This window comes from Apostichopus japonicus, chromosome 22, assembly GCF_037975245.1.
Source record: "Apostichopus japonicus isolate 1M-3 chromosome 22, ASM3797524v1, whole genome shotgun sequence".
In the NCBI taxonomy this organism is placed as follows: Eukaryota; Metazoa; Echinodermata; class Holothuroidea; order Aspidochirotida; family Stichopodidae; genus Apostichopus; species Apostichopus japonicus.
The window spans coordinates 15,386,254-15,408,293 of record NC_092582.1 but is presented as its reverse complement, the minus strand read 5'-3'; the positions used below and the strand labels follow the sequence as shown (position 1 = coordinate 15,408,293).

At 36.7% G+C, this 22,040-nt stretch overlaps 1 protein-coding gene across 2 annotated transcripts in view; it reads right to left on the bottom strand.

The window, feature by feature from the left end:
• Positions 1 to 8,552: 8,552 nt before the first annotated feature.
• The window catches only part of LOC139963670 (ATP-dependent DNA helicase DDX31-like), a 44,134-nt gene continuing 30,646 nt past the window's right edge, over positions 8,553 to 22,040 (bottom strand). Inside the window, exon 16 of one of the 2 annotated variants that reach the window (XM_071964677.1) lies at positions 8,553 to 11,644. In XM_071964677.1, the coding sequence (XP_071820778.1) occupies positions 11,491 to 11,644 (154 nt within the window). In that variant the 3' untranslated portion in view covers positions 8,553 to 11,490. The remainder of the gene's footprint in view (positions 11,645 to 22,040) is intronic. The other variant, XM_071964678.1, reaches the window with a different exon arrangement.

The window sequence follows — 22,040 nt, the reverse complement described above, 5'->3', positions numbered from 1 at the left end:
GTTATGATCGGCATACATGGGAAAGATGAGTTTAATTTACTCAAAACATTTATGAAGTTACAAAATATGATATGATGAAAGAAGCTAATTTTCTTCAGAATTGGAATGAAACTTAAAAAAAAGGAGTTGGCGAGGGTACCGTAACATAACGAGCTATAATTGGTTTCCAGAATTATATGGTTTACAAACTTTTTCCAAATAATTCAGTAACATTTAGAACTATTCTTATAATTATTTTAAATATTTTAAACTCATATTTAAAAAATCAATGCATCAGTGTTATAACCGAGGCACATTGTTTTGTTTGTTTTTTGTTGTTTTCGCTGTCATTGTTGTTACACACGCAACTTTTCGATAATTTTAGACTTTTAGCCGACTGTTTGTGCCCTCATCCCCAACCCTCGCCATACCCCCCCCCCACCCGCTCACACACACACACACAGACACTCATGTTTCATATTTGCTGTACCCTGTGTGTCTGGTAAATACAAGTAATATCCTAGGTATAATGTGATAACCAATATTATATACATGAAGGTATATATAGAAAAGGCAAAATCATGTTTAATTTAAAATTGTTCATTTTGAACGAAACTTGTCGATAAGATATTTATATAACGTTTATGTTTGTGACTTTTTCCTAAAACTGTACATGTAATGATTTCTTAATGAATTTTTGTTTTTGCATTATTTAATGATTAATTTGATCTTATACGTTCATTAATATTGTGTTGTTTTCGTATGCTGTGATGAGTTGTAGGATGACATTGCCACTTTACAAACCTAAATGAGTCATAAGCTCAAGTATCATTACTGTTTAGCTTATACAAAAGAGATCTCTGAGAAGAATAACTGCACCCTAAACAGACACTCCTGGTCTTTCTGGGGGACAACCTAAGTTCAAAGTCGTGTCTGGGAGCTGCGATTTCCGTAAATCTGTGATGATCATACGCGGGATTACGTGGGGGGGGGCAAGGGGGCACTTGTCCCCTCCCCACTTTTTCCCAAATCCTTGAGTTGGCTTTCTTATCCAATCCGGTCGGTAATTTGGTTGGTTATGCCTCAGCCAAACTGACAACTCTGCGATATTTTTATACCTATTTATGATGTCATCACACAGGTTTGTGACGGTGTCAGGTGTTACGATTCTTATTAAGATCCATTCGTTACTTTCTAAATCGCTTAATAAATCTGGCAAAATCTTTATGCAGATAGCATAATTACATTTTCAAATACACAACTACAGTACTGGGAAATAACCTATAAATATTGCACCATGTATCATGTATAGGGGCTTTATAAAATCCAGAAATTTCTCCCCCTCCCCTTAAACCCCAACCCCCAGTCCCCCCCCCCCACTTTCACACATTAAATCCCGCCCCTGGTGATGCCATGATGACACAATAGGATCCGATACTTTTACGTCCTCTTTGTTTCCCTTTTTTAATAATTTCTAGTAAAATGTTCGCAATTTTCACACTTAAACTATTGCCACTAGTAGGTAATGGTTATATATAACTTCAATATTGACTTAGATTCAGAATTTGCAAAATCCATATTCATTACAGATAATAAACAATGGTATCAAACCACCAAGAAAAATCAAGCGAGTATGAAGCACGTGTTTTGCGATGATGTCATATTTAGACTTGACCAAGTCTTTAGCCTTATTTATGAAGGAACATTAATTCCGTGATATCTTCCCAATGGAAAAATATTTTTCTAAGTATATTTGAGGTAAGTTGTTCATTAGAGTTATCTCTGTCACAATAGATCAATAATGATGACTCGGTCTGTGGCTGCTTTAAATGCCTAGCTTATTTTACGTTAACTTGTAACTCTGTGTCACCCTGAGCAAGCCACGTAAAATTCACACGTATTTGGATACATCTCAATGTCACTAAAGGATCCAAGTGGTTACAAGTTATACAACGCTTTTTTCCCCCTGATTTTGTTGGCTGCATTTATTAGCACCCCTTATTAACCACCTTAACAGAAAAGCTAAAATCCCACAAATCTAAACATCCGTCAGTATATTGGCACCAAATATGCTAGCAGAAAGTCAAATAATGGACACCGGTGCTCCAATTTCAACACGCATTTTACTACCGCCCTCACTAAAAACGTTGCAGTTTCACACTCCTCAAGTAGATGCCGAACCACCAGAAAAGTTTCACTTCAAAATAGTGAAGGAAAACTAAAGAAGTTTGTCCACGTTGCTTCAAATGTGTGTAATTCTACTATGCAAAGTGTGCAGACGACAGAAGTCAGGGGCGCACATATAGGAGAGGGGAGGGGGGGAGGAGGGACGGTCTCAACTCGATGCCAAGTCGGTACCCATGAACCATGAAAATTTTGTTCCCTTTGTTTTTTCTCCCCTATGTCTACATTTCCCATGCAGAGCTGGATAATATTCTAGGCTAGCAAAATGCAACAGCTTCCCTGGGCTTTGCAAATACATTCCGCTGAAATTGAATTCCCCTCGGACAAGTATTAGAGTAACTTAAACATACACATAAATTAGGCTCGCCCGTTTACCTTCTCCTTTTGATGGAAAGAAAAACACTTTTATGAGCATGTGTTTTATATTAGTGCAAAATGAGTTAAAATAATACTTGACAGGTTGCGGAGGTGGGGGAGGGGGAGGTGGGGGGGGGGGGTAACGGACGGGAAAAGTCACTTTAAGATTATTATCTTACATTCATATATATTTAATGATCCCTTATGTACAACAGTTAGTCATCAAGATTGGGAATTAGTTTTACTCATACGTAACGAAAATACCTGGCATCCGAATTTTCTTTACATTGTATAAAAGCAAAAAAATCTTTAATCAGAGATATAGGACACTTTTACATACACCCATCCCCTACCATGTCCACCATACCCCCCCTTCCCCACCCACCCACCCCATACCATCCAAACCTGATACGTTTTCTATGTAGGACGCAATACATTTGACCTTTCACATTAAAGTCCCACTATACATGATACATTTGTAAGTTAATTCAAATTTTTCCCCCTCAAAGCTTTATTGTCCATCGTAACGGATGAGTCGCTAGGGACAGAGAACTCTTTTTCTTTTCTTTTCCTTTCTATATTTTTTTTTATACTTGTTCAAGTCGTAACCTGTCACAACCATGATATTTTTCGGCAGACGCAGTTCCATCACTTTTCACGCATGACTCCGTCGCTGTGAAGCCATTCCCTACACCCTTATCAATAGTTTGCGCTTTGGCGCCTTTCCCTATGCCTCGTCAAATAAAGAGCTTGGCATTTTCGCCAAAATGCCAGGTAATTCTTTAAGTTATAGATCACCCCTCACGGTAATAACTCTCAACTATTGGGTCCACTGTGAATACCTCTCAGTCTTTATATTTAATAACTTTACAACCAAGGCGAGAAATTAGCCCGCGTTAACCCGTGTTTGACAACTTCTGAAAATAGAAATCTTAAATATTAATATTCCGATCATTAAAAACCATCTTCCATACACCGCTCTTGGAGTTTGGATGAAACCTTCTTGTAATATTTTCCTACATAATACATAATGTGTTTTTTTCCATGTGAACGACGTCCGGGCGAATTTGAGGGACATTAATTTTAGGCGAAATAATTTTAGGGGGAATATAATCATATTGTAGTAGTAGGTATCTAGGTAGGCTATACATATGATTATTCTGTGTTGACTAGAATTATGTGTTGCGCTTGGTTGAATGTTGGTTGTTGTGTAAAAGATGCCGCATAATTTGATGTAAATTCGCAACGACTGGTAACGGAGTTTAAGATGAAATGGGCATTTCTGGAAGAGAATCCTTCACCAATTACGAAAAGGATTTGAACAATGAGGATATCAGCGATTGGATGACTATATAATTAGCGTCAGCCTATGACCTTTGATCTTTCTTTGAAATTGCCCAGTTGGAAAGAAATACATTACAACCTAGTTTTAAGAAAGGGGGGGGGGAGTGGGGGGGGGTAACTTTGGAGAGGGGACAGCGGATGGATAGGTTGATACCCGGGAGCCTGCAGATATGACTTTAGCTGTCCCTGTAAGGAGAGGGGTGGTAGGGGAGGGTAGTAGGTCGACAGTTCGGATTTAATATTCAATAAACAATGTCTAACTCGTTTGGTCATTCGATATAAGACCATCAATCTGCCGTTAAGCAGGTTTTACTTGATAAACAGGTGAAATTAATTCGTTGTGAAAAATATGGTTCTCGTCAGACACCGACCCCCCCCCCCCCCCCATCCTAGTGACTGTTACCGGCACACTGTCAACTGCTGAAAAGTCCTTACTGCGCGCAAGAAAAGGACATTCCTTCTTCTCTTTGTGTGAGTATTTATATATATATATATATATATATATATATATATATATATATATATATATATATATATATATATATATAACGCAGCTTTATATATAAAACAAAATAATTATATAAAACTGCCAATAAATTTACTGAAGCAAAGACATGAGACAACCCACTTTCGCTCACAAAAGCACGAAAAACCGCCCTGAATTACTGTGACCATTTGCCAGACCTTATAAAATTGAAATCCATATAACCATAGGGCAAAAAAAAAAAATATGAAGAAACGTATTTGAAAATAACCTTTCAAATATTATCCAATGTCATTTTGATAGAATAATTAACATGCTTGTACGGTTCGCTTAAATGCTCATACATGTCACTAACGTGTCATTTCAAAATCCATCACTTTCGTGGCGCGCATCTGTCGCTTTCTAGTGAGCTAGCTAGGTTATTAATTCAAATTGGTGATTCCCAATTTCTCTATACGAATGCGTTCAGAGGTCAAAACCACGGTATTATCTGTCATAGAGGGAGTCTATAAAAAAAATAAAGTCAGGTACTGAGACGTCGTTGGGAGGAGATACGCCTACACGGGAGGGGGGGGGGGGGCGAGTGTATCATGTGAATAACTGGAAGACACTGATAAAATATATATCTGATGATTAGATGTCAATTTGATTATTTTCAATCTCGGGAGATTTAACAATCTACATGTAAGATACTTTATATCAGTCTTGACCAGACGCGCCGAGAGCCTAATCGGACCCCGGGGACAATTCTCACACCGGACCCTCCTTGATCACTCTTCATTTTCCCTTAACTGTGTTTATGAATACATTATTCTTCTCCCCACAATTTTCCACCGGGCCCTTCGGTGTATGTGGAGGCCCCTAATTGAGCCCCGTCCAGGGGCTGTAACCTCCGACCCACACACCCACCCCTATACAAACACACGGGGGAAAAGGGCCGCTATACTTGTTAAACCTTTTCCTTTTACGTATAATTTAATTCAACCAACAGATATTAACCCCCTTTTTCATTATTAAAATTTTACCGCTTAAAAGTTCAGAGAGTTAGCTGACGCATTTACAACAACGTGATGATACAATGAGAGCAGAACATACGTTGTATAAGCAAAGAAACGGGGATTGTATTACAAAGTATTCTGAGGTACGGGAAATATATAAAGTACTACAGGAACAACTTTGGTAAATAATGACCATTATAAAAAATGAAACTGAAGAATTTTGTTTCTTTTTATAATTGCCATACGACGTTTTGTTTTAATAGAGTATGAAATCAAAAAATGAAAAACCAGTGTATCAGTTTTATTTTTATTTAATATGCATTCCGTACAAAGCTTGGCTTCGATTCATTCAATCAATGCTAATTTCAAACCGGTTCACCGGAATGTGCGTGAAATGCATAAATACTATGAAGCAGGCCGTGATGTTCACGGCAATGGCGACACCACCATTTTTGTACTGGGGGAGGGGACTGCAGCTAAGTGGTTTCCCTTCCATCTTTGAATAGTTTTGATAATTGGAGGGTGGGTAAATGCAAATTGTGTGCTATATTTTGCAACTTTGGAAAAAAAAATTGAGGATTTATCTACACTTAAAGTTTGTAGCACACTTACATATATTTTTAAGCTATGCACACTACATCATTGTTGTAATAGTCGGTCTGTCCCTGGTTCACGGAATGGGAAAAAAAGTATTTTGAGTGATGAAAATATAGCGAGCAATTATTACCTGAAAATGCCCGTTGTCAGTGAAGTAAGACAGACTGAGGCAAAGGCATGTTGGCAATTCTTCAATTATTAGTGCAAACACATGACTGACAGACTGCTAAACATGTTTGGAAACAACCTTTTGGGACCCATGGTTCAATGAACCACCTGAACGGCCTATATATATATATATATATATATATATATATATATATATATATATATATATATATATATATATATATATATATATATATATATATATATGCATTGATATTTTTCTATCTCTCTAAAACAGCAGGAGTTCATATTTTCTATTTATCATCCCAAGAACGCATTTTGCGAATAATTTCACAAGGTTTTTGTGAGAAAATTACGGATGATTTATACAACTGTTGGCTGTAGACCAAAGATTGAACTTATACCCGTTCTTTTATACATCTGAGATAAGAGAAGCTGAGCTCGTTAAATAACATCAGCACAGAAATCCCTTCAGAAATACTCCTCGGTATCAACTACGGTGTTTAGACGAAATTATGTTGAGAGAAATAACCCTACACAATGTAATAACGGTAAACAACAATGTATAATAAACTGGGTACACCGATAAACAGACGCTATAGAATATAAATAAACTTAAAGCAACACGCAGTTCTCAAAAGTTTGACGTAATTAATTAAATTTTGGGCGAACAGTTTGTGTCTTGGGAATGAGAACAGTTATAGATGGATTGGCCTACCGGAAAACTGACTCGGAACCGGTACGGCGTGGCGACGATTTTCTCCGGGTCGCGACTGACATGGATGTAACTCCATAATTTTGTTACGGTGCGGAGGTCTAAGATATCGTCCGATGGAGAGGGGGTATCCCCAATCCCCTTGAGAAATTTTGATAAATTGGAGCGTGCAAAGTGCATGGTGATATATTGTGCAACTTTTGAAACAATGTTGAAGAATTTTCAGCTATTTAAGTTGCACTGTACAAAGTTGGTATATAATTATTTATGCACGTGCTCTAGATTTTGTTTGGCAATATATTCTGATCATCATTGTAGAGTGAGGGTGGGGGAGGCTGAGCCCCCTTTATTTTTCTTTGCTGGAGGGTGCCTTAAGATAAAGAAGTATACAATACTGCGTTTCTGCGTTTCTTTCGTCCGAGGTGCCAAATGCAACGTTTGTCTCGATTGGGTCGAAAAAGTCGGTGGCAATTTATGTACCAGTAAATGCTCTGAGGATGGGAGGGAAGGGGGTTGGGGGGGGGGGGTTGGGGGGGGGTTGGGGGTAATGGATATGTGACGTTTGGCGCGCAGTAAAGGCGTAAACATATATTCGAAAAATCTATCTCCCGTCCGACATTGGTTGGTATATAATATCGACCTACTTCCATTACATACTTTCCGCTATTATTGCTTACTTCCCATTTCCTGTGACGGACCCATCATCTTCCCTCCGTATTTCAAGGGCCACCACATTGACCCGTACCCCAGGGATGTGGGCCTCTGACTCCCTCTCGTCAGACCTGCACCCACTGGATTATGAAACATTAAAATATGGCGGAGGTCATCGGAAAAGTTGCTACGCTGGTATAAAATATTGGGCTGCGTTTCGTAATATTTTCCGCTATTATTTACTGAATTTATATATACATATATATATATTACATATATATTATATATAAATATATATATTTATATATTATATATATATATAAATATATAGTAATTTATATAGTAATATATATATATATATATATATATATAGTTATATATATATATATATATATATATCAGTAATATTGTCAGCAGGTTTCGTTTCTTTTTAATCACATTGTATACATACGTACTTAGATCATTAATTGTGGATATCGGGGTCAAGGTGCCCCCTACCCATATCCCCTTGCCATCTGATCTATTCCTTTGCAAAACCGCTCCCCTTATAATCCAATTATGTCCAATCACACCCTCGGTTTAAACCTATCGCATCCATGCACTGGACTCCAAAAGTCGATAATTCCTTCCGTCAATTATTCACGTGACACTGCGTATAGCGTTAATATTATAGATAATAAATATTTGAGTTAGATTAAAATTCTTCCAATTTGGACAATAAATTAGACGAAGGAAGAAAAAAAGGGCCAAAAGCCATTTAACAGGGTGAACACAATTTTTTGCGTCCTTGTGTAAATATATATGATTCTGCCTGCATGTGTTCGCTTTCAAATAATTAGTTCTAATATGCAATAGAGATAATCCACGATTAATTATTCATTTCAATTATCGTGACAGGATTTTTATCATTCGACAGTTATACAGTGAAATTTGCAAGGTCAAACTCACTAGTGCAACCTGTACAAATTGGCACAAGCTTCACTCTCGATGAATACAAGTACTAGTCGAATTATTAGAATTAAAAGCAGCTTTTTAAAATTTAGAATGATTACAAATTGGATTTATCACATCGATCTATGGCGTCTATATTTTTTGAACTACTATTATTTTATTTTATATATAAATGGAACACACGTGGACTTTTTACTTATATTACAATATCCAAGGACAAATAGTGGTTAATGTCATCAAAAGGGTGTCTTGTTGTTTTTACATGAAGTTCAAAGCACACATTTTGATTGAGTTATTAGAATGTATAACACAATAAATTAATATTTTAACTTTTTGGTTAGACTTGCTCTGAGTGAACCGTAGTCTTCATCAGTTTAGATTCGAAGGGTAACTCTAGGCAGAAGTTTTAGTCTATTTATATGTCACAGTCAAAATATATAAAACAAATTAAAATTAAAAAAATTATAAGTAAGCTATACTCCTTTAAGGCAAAAGTGCGATGCCGTCGTCGGGGGTCTTCATTGCAGGCCTAAAAGTTAACCTACATCCAGTGTTTTGGAAACTTCTCTCAGCCCTCTCACATGTTCTTTTTTTTTCAAACAAACAACAGAGCACCTTTGGACACTTGGATGACATTCAACATCAATTGACATATTTTTCTGATGCTTTTTTAGACGTCATTTGAGGCCATAAAAAGTCTTATGCATTTCCCATCGAGTTCATATATATATATTGTATATGCATAGGAACAGACCTAATGGGTCAGTGAATTTAGACTAAATAGTCCAGTCACTTTTATTGATGAGCCTCACATGTTTAAAGCGTCATTCCTCAATACATGAAAAAGTTAATATAGAAAAAACAAACTATTAGGAATGATAGCAGTGAGTTTATCAAAATTAATTTTGTGTTTTAAAGTCATCCTTAAAAGGTGTATTGCAGAGATTTAATATATTTTAATGATGAACATCTTAAAAAAAAAATGCAACAGCTGTAAAAATATTACTATCGCTCATTTTTTTTGGGCTATCACATATCAAGACTAAAAGTCAGTCTAAAGTCACCCTTTAAGAACTCAAATACAAATTATTAATGTAAAAGATCTCCAATACAAATTATTAATGTATCGACCTGACAGCCCATGTTGGAATAGGCATGCACAGTGGAAGGTGGATGGGGGAGGGGCAGTCTGCCCAGGTACCAGCCGGGGGGGGGGGCACCACACCACAAAAAATAAGAGAACAAAAAGAGGAGAATGAGAATTCCTAAACATTTAATCAGTTTGAAGCATTGCCAACGAAGCACCACTTGGCATCCAAGCAAACTAACATAAATTTCTCAAAGGGGAGGGCAAACAGTAGACCCCTCCCACAGGATGGCATCCCCTGCACGTGGCGACAAAGAAAGGATCCGTCCTGGGTGCCAACTATTCTAGGTATGCCACTAGGCATGCACATAAAGAAATGAGATATCCTATGCGATTGCATCATATTTGGTATTACCACATTGTCACTTCTCCTAAAGGGCCCTAAACTCTCAAAGAGGGCCTTAAACTAATTTGCAGGGATAAATGACAGGTGGAGAAATTGGAGGGCAAAAAACAGGGATGGGAGTTGTGCATTCACAAAAGTGCTGATTTCAAATCAATATGCCACTTAAAGATATGTAAAAAGCACAAACAAACCAATTTGACCTGTTTTTGTTTTGCTAAAAATTTATCGCTTTTTAAAACATATTATTGAGCTTCAAAATACATACACTTGCATTTAAACAAACAGATCATGTTCTTCAGCATCAAAATCTTTCTTAATTTAGAATTTAAAAATGAAATTGGAAATTACCCTATGAGAAGAAGCACAGTAAAATACTGACATGCACAGTAAAACCATTCAATTTGGTTTGTTTCAAGTACTCAGTCATACCTTTAGAAAAAGCTAAAACATTTAACATTGGTTGAATATACTTAAAATCCTCTGCCAAAGGTTAATATGTACTGTTATAAATGGTTATCAATTACTAGCATACTGGACAAGTCTTGTCATACTATAAAACAATGGGTGGGAACAAACATTTTTTGGCCGGCTGTAGTAGAGTTATGTACCCAGTCCACATAAGGATGAACAGGTCTACCCCTGTGACAAAAATGGACAAAGCCCCCTTTCCCTGTTCCTCCTGCTACAAATTCCCCATGCCCCTGTCCTGTTTCCCTATCCTGTTACCTTATCCTGTTCCCCTCTCCTGTTCCCCTATCCCTTTCACCCCCTCACATCCAACTTTCCCCATCAATCTTTTCTGCTACAAATGTAAACTCAAAGGGAGAGGGAGGGGAGAGGGAGGGGGAGGGGGCAGGGTACCTACACATTCATTTCTTTGCCACCAAACAACAACTAGTATACCAAGAGGAAAGCATTTCAACCTACCATAAATATTTTTAAATTAAAATGGAACCAACTATACTTGACAGGTACCTAACATTAAGAGTACAAACTGATCACAACCTTGCAGTGGTGATATGTTTTTTTCCCTTCCCTCTTCTTACAGGCTAAAAGTGGCTTTAGTAACTACAGGAAGCAACAAAGTCAAACTGAATGGACCTAACTTAAAAATTCTTTCTTGGGATTAACTCAGTTAACCTCTCTCCACCTGGGTCACCCACCCCTCCCTCCACCCCCTTCCCCCTCCCCCCATTAATACTGTGGCTGCCTCAACTGAGCCAACTTCTCATCACGTTCTTTCAAATCTGTTCCACCTTGTGATCACAGTTATAGGCATGAATTTTAAAGGTATATATATCCAAATGTGAACAAAAAAGAACCCACTTCCTTGACATACACCCTTCACACACAAGAAACATTTCCAGTAGATATTTGGTGAGCTAAGTTATTCATATTTGGACATCTGTTCCTATGTCCTGTTGAATATTCATTAGGTGTTTCATCGGACATCGACTGTGTCTGTATGCCTCGTGCTTCCACACTCGTCCTGCTACACGACCTCGCCGACTCTCGCCACGGCGGGCAGCTCGACCCCGTCCTGGCCATCTTTACGGTGCTGTGACCTCTGACCTCTGACTGAACCAGCATGTGATGATGAATCTGGCCTCATCTGTTCACCTTTCTCTGTTTGCTCATCTTCCTCTTCTGATTCGTCATCTTCGCTGCTTTGGGAGAGGCCAGTTGGCCATCCAGTCCGCTGCCAAACTCTGAGGTATCGCTCCTCTTCTTCTTACCCTTTCCATGAGTTTGACCTCTTCTTCTGAAAGAACAAATGAAAGAAAGAAAGAAAGAATGAGTGAGTGAAGACTGAACCCTCCTAAAAAATGTCCACTGTTCTACAGAATAAAAATTATCATCAAACTTTGAAGGAGCATATTAGTACTGAAAATATTAAGTGGATCCATTTCATTAACAATATTCCACCTGGCAACAGATTTTTTCGAGTAAAATACTTTACATACGTGTGCAAACTGTCTTTTCCACAACTCTCCTTGCATCCCCCCCCCCAAAAAAAAAGGTACAATTTTAGCTCTTACTAGAATTAGGATACATACATTAATGACTATAAACCAAGCCTTCACTCTCATATTATGCCGGCTAAGGCTAGGCTAGGTACATTTGCTATGAATGTGTGGTAGGTCTAGAAAAGTGACATTGTAAATAATATTAAACCAAGTTCCTTAGGGATAGTACATTTCTTTGTGACATTAAATGTAAAAGAGGTACAGGCCTATCCCATGTTTTATTTTTCATTTGTACTGTTTTTTGCAATGGTTTATCTCCATGTGAGGATCCAGAAATTTAAAACACAAGGGATTTGGGCCTGATGTCATTGAGTGCAACTCCGATGGGGAGATAGAGGGAGGGGGTAGGGAGTCTGGTGGAGAATCAGAATATTAAAAAAAAGATGTCAAATGGTACATTCTGAGGCCTATTTAGGCTACAAAATAATGATAGCTGAAGAGTCTGAGGATGTTATATCTCGTATGAGCCAATTTTAGTGTCTTGCTTGTTTTAGGAATCTTTTTTTAATTTTTTTTTTGTATTCTCTTTACTTATTATTTTATTGTTTTGTTTGTACAGGGACCACAGTGGAAATAAAGTCTACTGGACTGCAGACTGTTCTGTGTTATCCCGACACCATGCATGTGTCTTGTATTGTCTTGTATTGTCTTTTGTATTTTACAGGGAATCATTTATCTGGTACCGCATCGTAAAATGCTATGTAAATGCTATGTAAAATGTTATGTTAATGGGTTAATTGCTATACAATTTGAGAAGATGCATAGCAGTCGTTTTAACACACGGAAAACCACCCAAAGTTCGGAGCCTTCAAAACTGCCACGCAAACTTGGACACATCAAATTATTTCCTGTATTACATGTTTTTGGTCCCTGGACACAATTGGCTGAACTTTACCCATCCTCCATCTTGTTCCCTCCCCCTGGTCAAGGCCAAAAACAATAATCAAATTTTAATAACTCTTACAATGGCACCAACTTTTCTCTTGTCAAAATTGGCAATTTGGCTTACCCCCAAAAAATTTTCATTCTTCTCCTTCTTCTTCTATTAATTTATTTTTTTTTATGTTTTTTTTTCTTTTTTTGGTCTACTTGTCCTGTTAAACTCGTCCCCATTTGTTCTACACATCGAGTCGGTTACACTCGTTGATTCGATACGCTCGTAGATAATATCCACTTCGCGTCATTTCACGCTCCGACTCACACCCCCCTTCTGCCCGTGCTCAGGTATAACTTTTACGAGTGTCACTGTTTTTATCAATCCAGTGAACCAGTAAATACAACGACAAGCTCACACAGACTGCAGGGCACGGAATCTCATTAGGAGCACGAGCGTTAACGTTACAGTAAATTATTGAACAGGGCAATCAAAGGGTAAACAGATTCCTACTTCTCTCTCTCTCTATCGGAAGTCCGGAATATTTCAAGAATTTATGATTTCTATTTCGTGGCGGTAAACAATTTCCCAGCAATTTTAGTGAATTTCTGTGAAAAATGCAGTCTTGCATAGCATTCATCCAAGAAATTTTCTTATCTTAATTTTGTTCTTCTTAATTTCCCCCCCAAAAAAGGAAAGAAACAAACTTGGCAATTTTACTTGCCTTTCCAGGTCAATTCTGCATAGGATTGTCAGGCTGAGTTATGATCTGAGATGTGACCATATTGAGGGTACTGTGCATCCCTATAAAACACCAACTATGTACTCACACCTCCGGTCGGTAGTAAATTAAGTCTATTCCAATTCTGTTTATCTTTTTAATACTCAGAAATGTTTTTGCACTTCCACCTGTGAACTTTTCAAAAATATGTTTCTCCCTCCTTTCATAGCCATTGATTTTTGCTTTCTTGAGATTCTTCAAGAGTTTTTTTCAATTTTTTTTTTCAATTTTCTTTTTATCCAGACCTGCAATTGCCAGATAATTCCGCGACAGATGCCGGGCCAAATTAAATTTGTGGACCATGGAGAGAAAGTGACAAGCACAATCAACACAGGAACACTTTATGAAAAGTAATAACCTGTGACAAGACCGGTTATAAATGCTTCATTAAAAATGAAATGTGCTTTAGTAGTTATTGTATTGGATCCCTCCTATCAAAATATGAAGTGAGGGAAAAAAAGGCTCCACAGATCTACGATTCACGGAAGACGGACAAGAAAAGATGGAACCGACTATCTAAACACTTTTGTTGTTTTGATATAAATTAATTGAGAATTGTGAATATCTTAGAAAAATCTTAATAAGAAATTTTTTACTCATTTTCTTTGCGATGGAATTTGTTCCTTGGTATCAGAATCTAATATTAACGATCCTTCCCACAAACGTACAATAAAAACATCTGCCGTGTGAGATCACTTTTGATTTGGAACCGATTATCTAAACAATTTTATAGCTTTCAAATAAATTAATTGAGAATTGTGGATATCTTTAAAAATCTTAATAAGATAGATTTTAGTCATTTTCTTTGCGATGGAATTTGATCCTTGGGATCGGAATCTAATATTAACGATCCCTCACAATGGAAACATCTGCCGTGTAAGTATCACTTTTGATTCGGTCCCTGCAGAAATGGTAGATGTAATTGGTTTTAATTATTTGTCGTTTTGTTTTGTCTCAAAAGAAATAATCACTTAATTGAAACTGCAATAAATTTTAAAAAGTTGTGCAAATTTTACGAAATATATATTTGTTTTAATTTAAATTTTTATTTAATTTTAATTTTAATTTAAATTTTTTTGTTTTAATTTAAAAAAAAAAAAAAAAATCTGCCTGAGTATAACCAATTATTGCATCAGATCCTCCTCTAAGAAAAAACGAAGGGAAGAAAAAAAAATACCAGGGTTAGTAATCTATATCGTGGCCTCTTTTAATATTTTTAAAAGGATACAGTAGCTATGTGGTAGAGAAGGACTATGTTCTAGGCATCTGGGTGCATTTTATATACAATTCCTGTATATATACCATTTAAACACTTGTATATTTATTAATTTATAATTAATTCATTAACTTTAAGACACAAACCAGCATGATGTGATGTCATACTGTTCAGTACAGTAGCTGAACAAATTTACAAAAAAAAGAAATAACTTATATAATGTGTTTTTCTTTAAATTCTCAATGGAAAATCTGAAGTGAAGGGAGGCGATGAGCAATTCCAGCACTCCCTTTGTACACTCCTATCGTACAGTGAAGTTACAACCAACCCTAGATGTTATCATGTGGAGGCAGGAGGGGGTGGGTCAGGGGGGTGGGGGAGGAGTAACGTATATGGTCACATTACTCTAACCTAATTTCCAACCACTCTCACCATTTTGACTTTCTTTGACTGATCTCTAAGATACATTCATCCGTTTTTCAAAATTTGAGTTTCTACTGCATAATTGAATCCCTGTTGTTTACAAAACTACCATATTTAATCTGTTCAATAAATCGAGACGTGAATTAATAAAAGATTCAGTTAAAAAACAGAACAAAGAACATCGTAATATTTTATTCTTTTGGTAAGTAAAGGGGATAAAAAAAGAAATATTATAAATAATCCACAACTGACGAGAGATAATTTCTGAAAGATGCTGGTATTCTGTGAGCCTCTCTTCCTTATCAAAACCAGACACTAAAAACTTGGGCTGTAACCAGAGAACCAAAACAGGGTGGCTCCACATGGTACTCCCAGAGATTTGTTTGAAGTAAATCAGACCAATATTTCAGTTAATTAGCAGGTAAAGAGAGGACAAATCCAATCAATATTTCAAACAAAGTGGCAGCCAACTATCGAGAATAACCTCCAAATTGGGCAGTTTTGAGATTATTTTTTTTTCGTGGGTAAGTAGTAAGTACAGCTCACTAGTTGAGAGTTAACAGAAGCTTGGGATGTACCCTCATCAAATCACAAGTGGGTGCTTTTTAATATACTATTTTATTATTTATGCCTTTTTTAGGTGTTAATGTTTTTAAAGTGATAGAATGGTTGTAGTACTGAGATGAGCAATTCAATATATGCAGTTGGTTGAGTGTATATTCTCCTTTCATGTGTGCAAAAACAATGGACTGAAATGGACTGAAAATTAATAGAGGGTGCTATCATATCGAGACTTGACGAGCCGTCCCTATGAGTTTGAGCAATAACGTCAACATGGAATCACCAGCAGTACTCATAGCATAGCCATACCATGTGTTGATCAACATTTAAGTCTGTTTGTAATCATTAAAGGAGAAATTGTTCAAAAGTTGTCTTCGGAATTGCACCATGTGACATCTTCTAGACTTCTTCAAGGCCCCCCCCCCCCCCCCCGAGCTGCATCTCCTACTACAGTATATTAAATCCTTGAGGAACACCTATCGCGCCCTTCCATGGCAGTTCATGTTCTTACTTAAATTTACAGTCAGTGCAAGTTTGTTATTGCCCTGCCCCCTCTCTTCCCCACCCCCCACCTTTACAATCTAATACATACCACTCTCATACCTGTTCAGCATACAAGATTAGGGACATGATATGCTATTGATCTTGTTCTTGTCCTAGGAATCGTTTGAGGGAGAAATATTTCACATCAATAAAGAACATTCCAGTGACAGACATATAGTATGTATCAAGTAAAACAGTTTGATGTACAATCAAAATAATATCCTTACAATAGAAAGGGTCAGGTTGCAACACACATATAAAATCTAGAGGGGTAACTAGCTCCCATGTATTAGGTATACAAACAATATGAACAAAAGAATTAATTAATTAATATACAAATATTTAAACAAAATAACATTACAAACAGTTTATCCATTTCTATTTAAAATCCTTACAATTTTTGCAATAAATTGATGGTATTTTGACTTTTTTGCTTTCAGTTTTCTGCCACACGACATTTCAACCCATAAATTCACTGCAGTGCTCTATAGAATTAATACTAAGTTAGCCTTAAAACAATTAATTTTTTTGCCCCATACATTTTGTGACTCTATTGGCATCATGAAATGACAGCATGTTACCTAGATACAGCATTGTCACAGTTATACTTATCAGCAATTAAAGTAGCAATTCAAAACAATATGTACTGTACAGTAAACATACCAATTTAATAAACAAAAAATACTAGAAAGGAGAGAATTATCCACCTCCTGGGGCCGTACAGCACCGATACTCCCAGTATTAGGAAACTTTTGCAACACTGTAAACAAGGTACTATAATAATCATACATCATAATCAGCATTTATTTTTACGACGCTTGTAAGCGACCACAAATGTGGGAGTAACCTGCAAGGGCTTATGGATTACAACTTACACATCTGGTGGCTTCCAATTCAACATTTTTAATTCAAATTTGGAATCTTTCCAATTTAGATCTTGGATGAAAAACCCACCTTCCCATGACTCGGCCGGGGTAACGAACCCCGAATCACCCGATCGTTAAGCCTCATTGCTTCAAATGCCACCACCTTTATCAACTCGGCCACAGCACAGCACCAGACTATATATCTACTGTGCTTGGTGTATACCAGTCCACAGCACAGAAATGGCTGTATTACAAATCAAGGTTTGATAAGCTTGGATGATAAGAGCGCAGTCAGGAGATTGACTCTGGGACCACTGCGGTGAATTGCTGAACATGTGCTCTATTTCAAGTTTTTGTTTTCGTAATTTCCCTGTGAGTTTACTTACCTTATTTTTAATTTCCTTAATATCTACTTTAATAATATATTTTAAGAAGCCAAAATATCTCGTAAGATCCCCTCTGGACGCACTCTATGTTTCAGTACTCTTAAATGAACATTGGGGAAGAAGGGGGGGGGGGGTAAGATCCCCCAATCAGAAAGAAAGCAAAATACGGTGGCCTCTGACCAACAAGTATCGCTGCAAAAAAAATGACTATAATGGGTCGCCAAGGAAAGACAGTAGGGGTTTTGCAGGGTTCCTCAGTTGGTTCCATGGACACGCACAGTTACTTTCACTTCTTTGAGTTACTCCTTTCCAAACACTCTTTCAAAATTAAGAAGAAATGACAAGAAAAAATGTAAAACAAAAGGGTTATCAAATCCACATTTGAGTTACAAGTTTGTGTACATGTATGAAGGCTCACTAGGGTTTTGCCAAAAACAAGGTCTGTTTACAGACTACGAATAATCAGCCAACTTTGGTGTTTGGATGGCCAGACACAGTACTGTTACACCACAAACTATCGTATTAAAACTGCAAAATGGCTCAGTAGCTCTGCCTTCCACATTTGCCTCTGGAGCATAAATCTAATTACAAAAGTAATGGAAAATTTGCACATAGCCTAAGCTCTAGCCTACCAGCATCCTTTGCAGTCCTGACATGGTTGAAGACACAACAACACAGATAACGAGCGAGGACGATAAAAAATTGCAGAAGCAAATTAAGGAATAAATTTCAATCCAGTAGTCTATCTTGATAAGATTTATATAAAGCCAGGTTTCTCTTGAACTGCAAGACTGATAACAAATGTAAGGGTATGTACAGTATCATGGAGGCCCAAAAAAAAAATGCAGCTTTTCCGTCTACCCGGACACTCGGCCGAGCTCCCGATACAAATCATCGATGATGGATTTATTAATTCCAAGGACCCTAACTCTACAACTTAAACAACAGACAATTACCTCAGTCATATAATGGAATATTCACAGACATGATAAAAAAAAATTAAAAATCTCATCGCTAGAGGGTGATGTACATATATACTTACAAACCATTTATAGGTTTAAGCAGAATGAGTGCCCTGTTTTTTTATTTTTTTTTCATTTTTATTTATAAATTTACAGAAGATTCAATCTTACAGGATGAAAGAATACTCTCAAAGTATGAATTTTCTGCATAAATTCTCTCATCTAGAGTAGCTGCATATTAAATACAAAGCTGAAATTGTCAGGTTGATACCATTGCGTAGTTTCATTAATTGATTAGTTTGTAGTCCTTTGTCTTTTTCTGGAATTTTGTCTCGAACATTTATCAAATTCCAAACATGTCTTTAGTACCAGTGCGAGTACAAGTCCATGTGTGTGAGTATCAGTCCGGGCATGTAGGCTATCGTACAATTCACAGGCTCAGGGAAAGTCTGATGTGTAACAATGCACAGAGAATCGGATCGGAATAAATTCAAAAGAAGACTAAAAAATATTTAGATGAATTATTTTTTTTGGTAGGGGGGGCTCTTCTTTTTCTTCTTTTTTGGCTGTACTGTTTGTTTGTTAATGTAGTGTTGAAAACAAAGAAAACTTGAAATGAAAGAGCTGATGACTTTTATGAATATTTAATAATCAAACAATAACACCAGGGTGTATGCATGTTTTCCTGCAGTACATGCCATAATTATTTAATTGATGGCAGAACCTAAACAGCGATAATTACTTTTAAAACATGGCACGCTTTATCAAAGTCTGTAATTGATGTTCGTCTGGGAGTCAGTTCTGCAACGGGGCATTAAGTGCGATATCGTTTTAGCCATTTGCTCGCTATGTCTAAATAGATTTGAGAGTATGATAATCCTTTGACTCTTTCATACATACCAGCATTTATACTTTGACAAAGTTTAGTTACAATTAACGAGATGGAACGGCCCTTGCCTGCGGTGTCACAGAAACTTAATTAGATTTTTAAGGCAAAACTGATTAAAAACAAAAAGGAAATAATATGATCATTAATATATAATTCAGTTTGAATTAATGTCAATAAACTGAAAAATATGACTAATACTGTCACATAATAACATAATCAACACATTTCTGTGGATTCACAGTTTTGAACATAAAACATGTAAAACAAGTACACAAATAGATACTATACTCATTTCACATGTGGTAAACCTTATTTTTAAATAATATAAAAACAATCAATTGAAAATTTCACATGTGGTAAACATAATTTTAAATAATTTAAAAAACTCAATTGAAATTTTAACGTTTAATGTGATGAGGTGGACCCTTAACTTTTCATATTTATTAGGGCATGTTACCATAGTGATACCAATACAAATACAGCATAATAGTTCCAGCATGATGACTTATTTACAAAAATGGTTCAAGTCAAACAGGTTTTTGCCGCAGAGCTCAAACTAAATTGCAAAAGATTACTATTTAGTTAAATACAGATCTAACGACACACTTTTTGGGTAGACAAATCCCACCATAACTTTGCATCGATTCCAAAATTGACTGGACTTGGATATTTATGAGCAACAAGCTTGCATGTCTCCTCACAACATATGCACTATTGCTCGACCAATGTCTAGAGTGCAACGGTAACCTTTTAATCCCTTTGCAACCTTAGTGACTTGCCAATTCCAACCAATGCCCCTCCTTCTCAATCCACCACTCAAAGAGTCCGATTCTTCTACGTATAAAACTTTGTCATCTCTTTGAATGTACCCATCTGGTTTCCGTGGAGACATTGCTTGTTGTTCACTGCGTTTAACTAAAATCATTGAATCTCCGTACTTGCTGCTCGATGGCTATAATTTTCAACTCGGGAGGTTTTCCTATTTCAATTAGTGTTACCTTACAGTACATCTACAGTAATAGAAATGCGTTGATGAGGTAGGTGAAGTTCGAATGGGGAAAAAGTTTGGACATTTCGTGCCCGCCAAATTTGTCTAATTTATCTACTTGAAGGTGAATGAACAGGAATTACGACAATAAACCTTTATACAGCAATTAAAATGACTGCTTTTCTCTCGGACCATTGTATGCCTGGTCTGTACATGAACTAAAGCCTATTGTATTTGAGACATCTTTTACATGACACCACCAAGGAAACAAAGTTGTTATAAGAAGTCTTTTCTTTCTTTCCTTTTTTGTGAAGAAGCAGAACCTTTCCCAGACATGTAAACGTATCATACAGTTAACTGTACATATCTAATTCTTTCTTCTTCTAAGACCAGAAAATTTTAAGAGCCAGCCGAGGTGGCACTGGGAACTATTATTAATCACCAAGCACCCCTTTTTGCAGTCTTAATTTTTCATCAAAACATATCTACAGAATTCTTTTATCTCATATATTCCCCAGGTCGCCCCCAACCATGCCCCAACCCTTCCTCCCCCATACACATTTTACAGATCCCTTAACTGAAAATAACTTTCCATTAAGTTTATCCTGAAAATAAGAGTGTAAGTAAATTCTATATCCCACATTTTCCAAGGCCTTTGCCATATTTCTGTGTGTCCCCTAAATTAAACGGAGGTATATACTGTACAGTACTGTACAAAGAGAGAAACATTGAAAAAGGCCCTTCCACCAGTTCCTCCACAAGGCTAAAGATGTGTTAATCTTTCTAGTTCTGTTCATCACCAGTTTATGTATGTACAGGGAATAATTCGATCCAGTATCGCATCGCAAAACGCAATCACAATACGGAGGAAAACTGCATTACAAAATAATACAACCGGGCGAATACATAGCGTCATTTTTTTAAGCAGAAACCATGATAATACTTTAAGAGACAAAATTCAGAGCTGTCAAAAACTGCTACACAATATGTGAACACTAACTGTAAATTATTCCCTGGATTAATAAACCATGGTTGTCTGGTTGTATTACGAAATAATAAAGCCGGACGTACGCATAGCAGGTTTGTCAGGTTTTGACGCAGAAACCACGATTGTACTTCCAGAGACAAAATTCAGAGATGTCAAAACCTGCTACACAAAATATGAATACTAACTGTAAATTATTCCCTGGATTAATAACCATGGTTGTCTGGTTGTCTGGTTGTATTATGAAATAATAAAACCAGACGTATACATATCAGGTTTGTCTTTTTTGACGCAGCAACCTTGATAGCACTTTCAGAGACAAAATTTATAGACTTCAAAACTGCTTCACAAAATGTGAACAATAACTGTAAATTATTCCCTGGATTAATAAACCATTTTTTTCGTGGATTAATTTTACTCAGTTTTCATCAAACTGATAAATTTGAATAATTCAAAACACTTTTCTGGCACAATTAATCTCATTTCCCTATTCGCTACTGATCAAAAGTCTTCCAGCTCGTCAAAGCCTACCAGTGAAACTGTCCACAAAGTACAACTGGGGGGGGGGGAGTGGAGGGGGGAAGAGGGACTGCAGCGATATTCCAAGTTTAAATACAATTGCCGTCTATATTAACCAAGAAGAGAGAGCCCCATAAT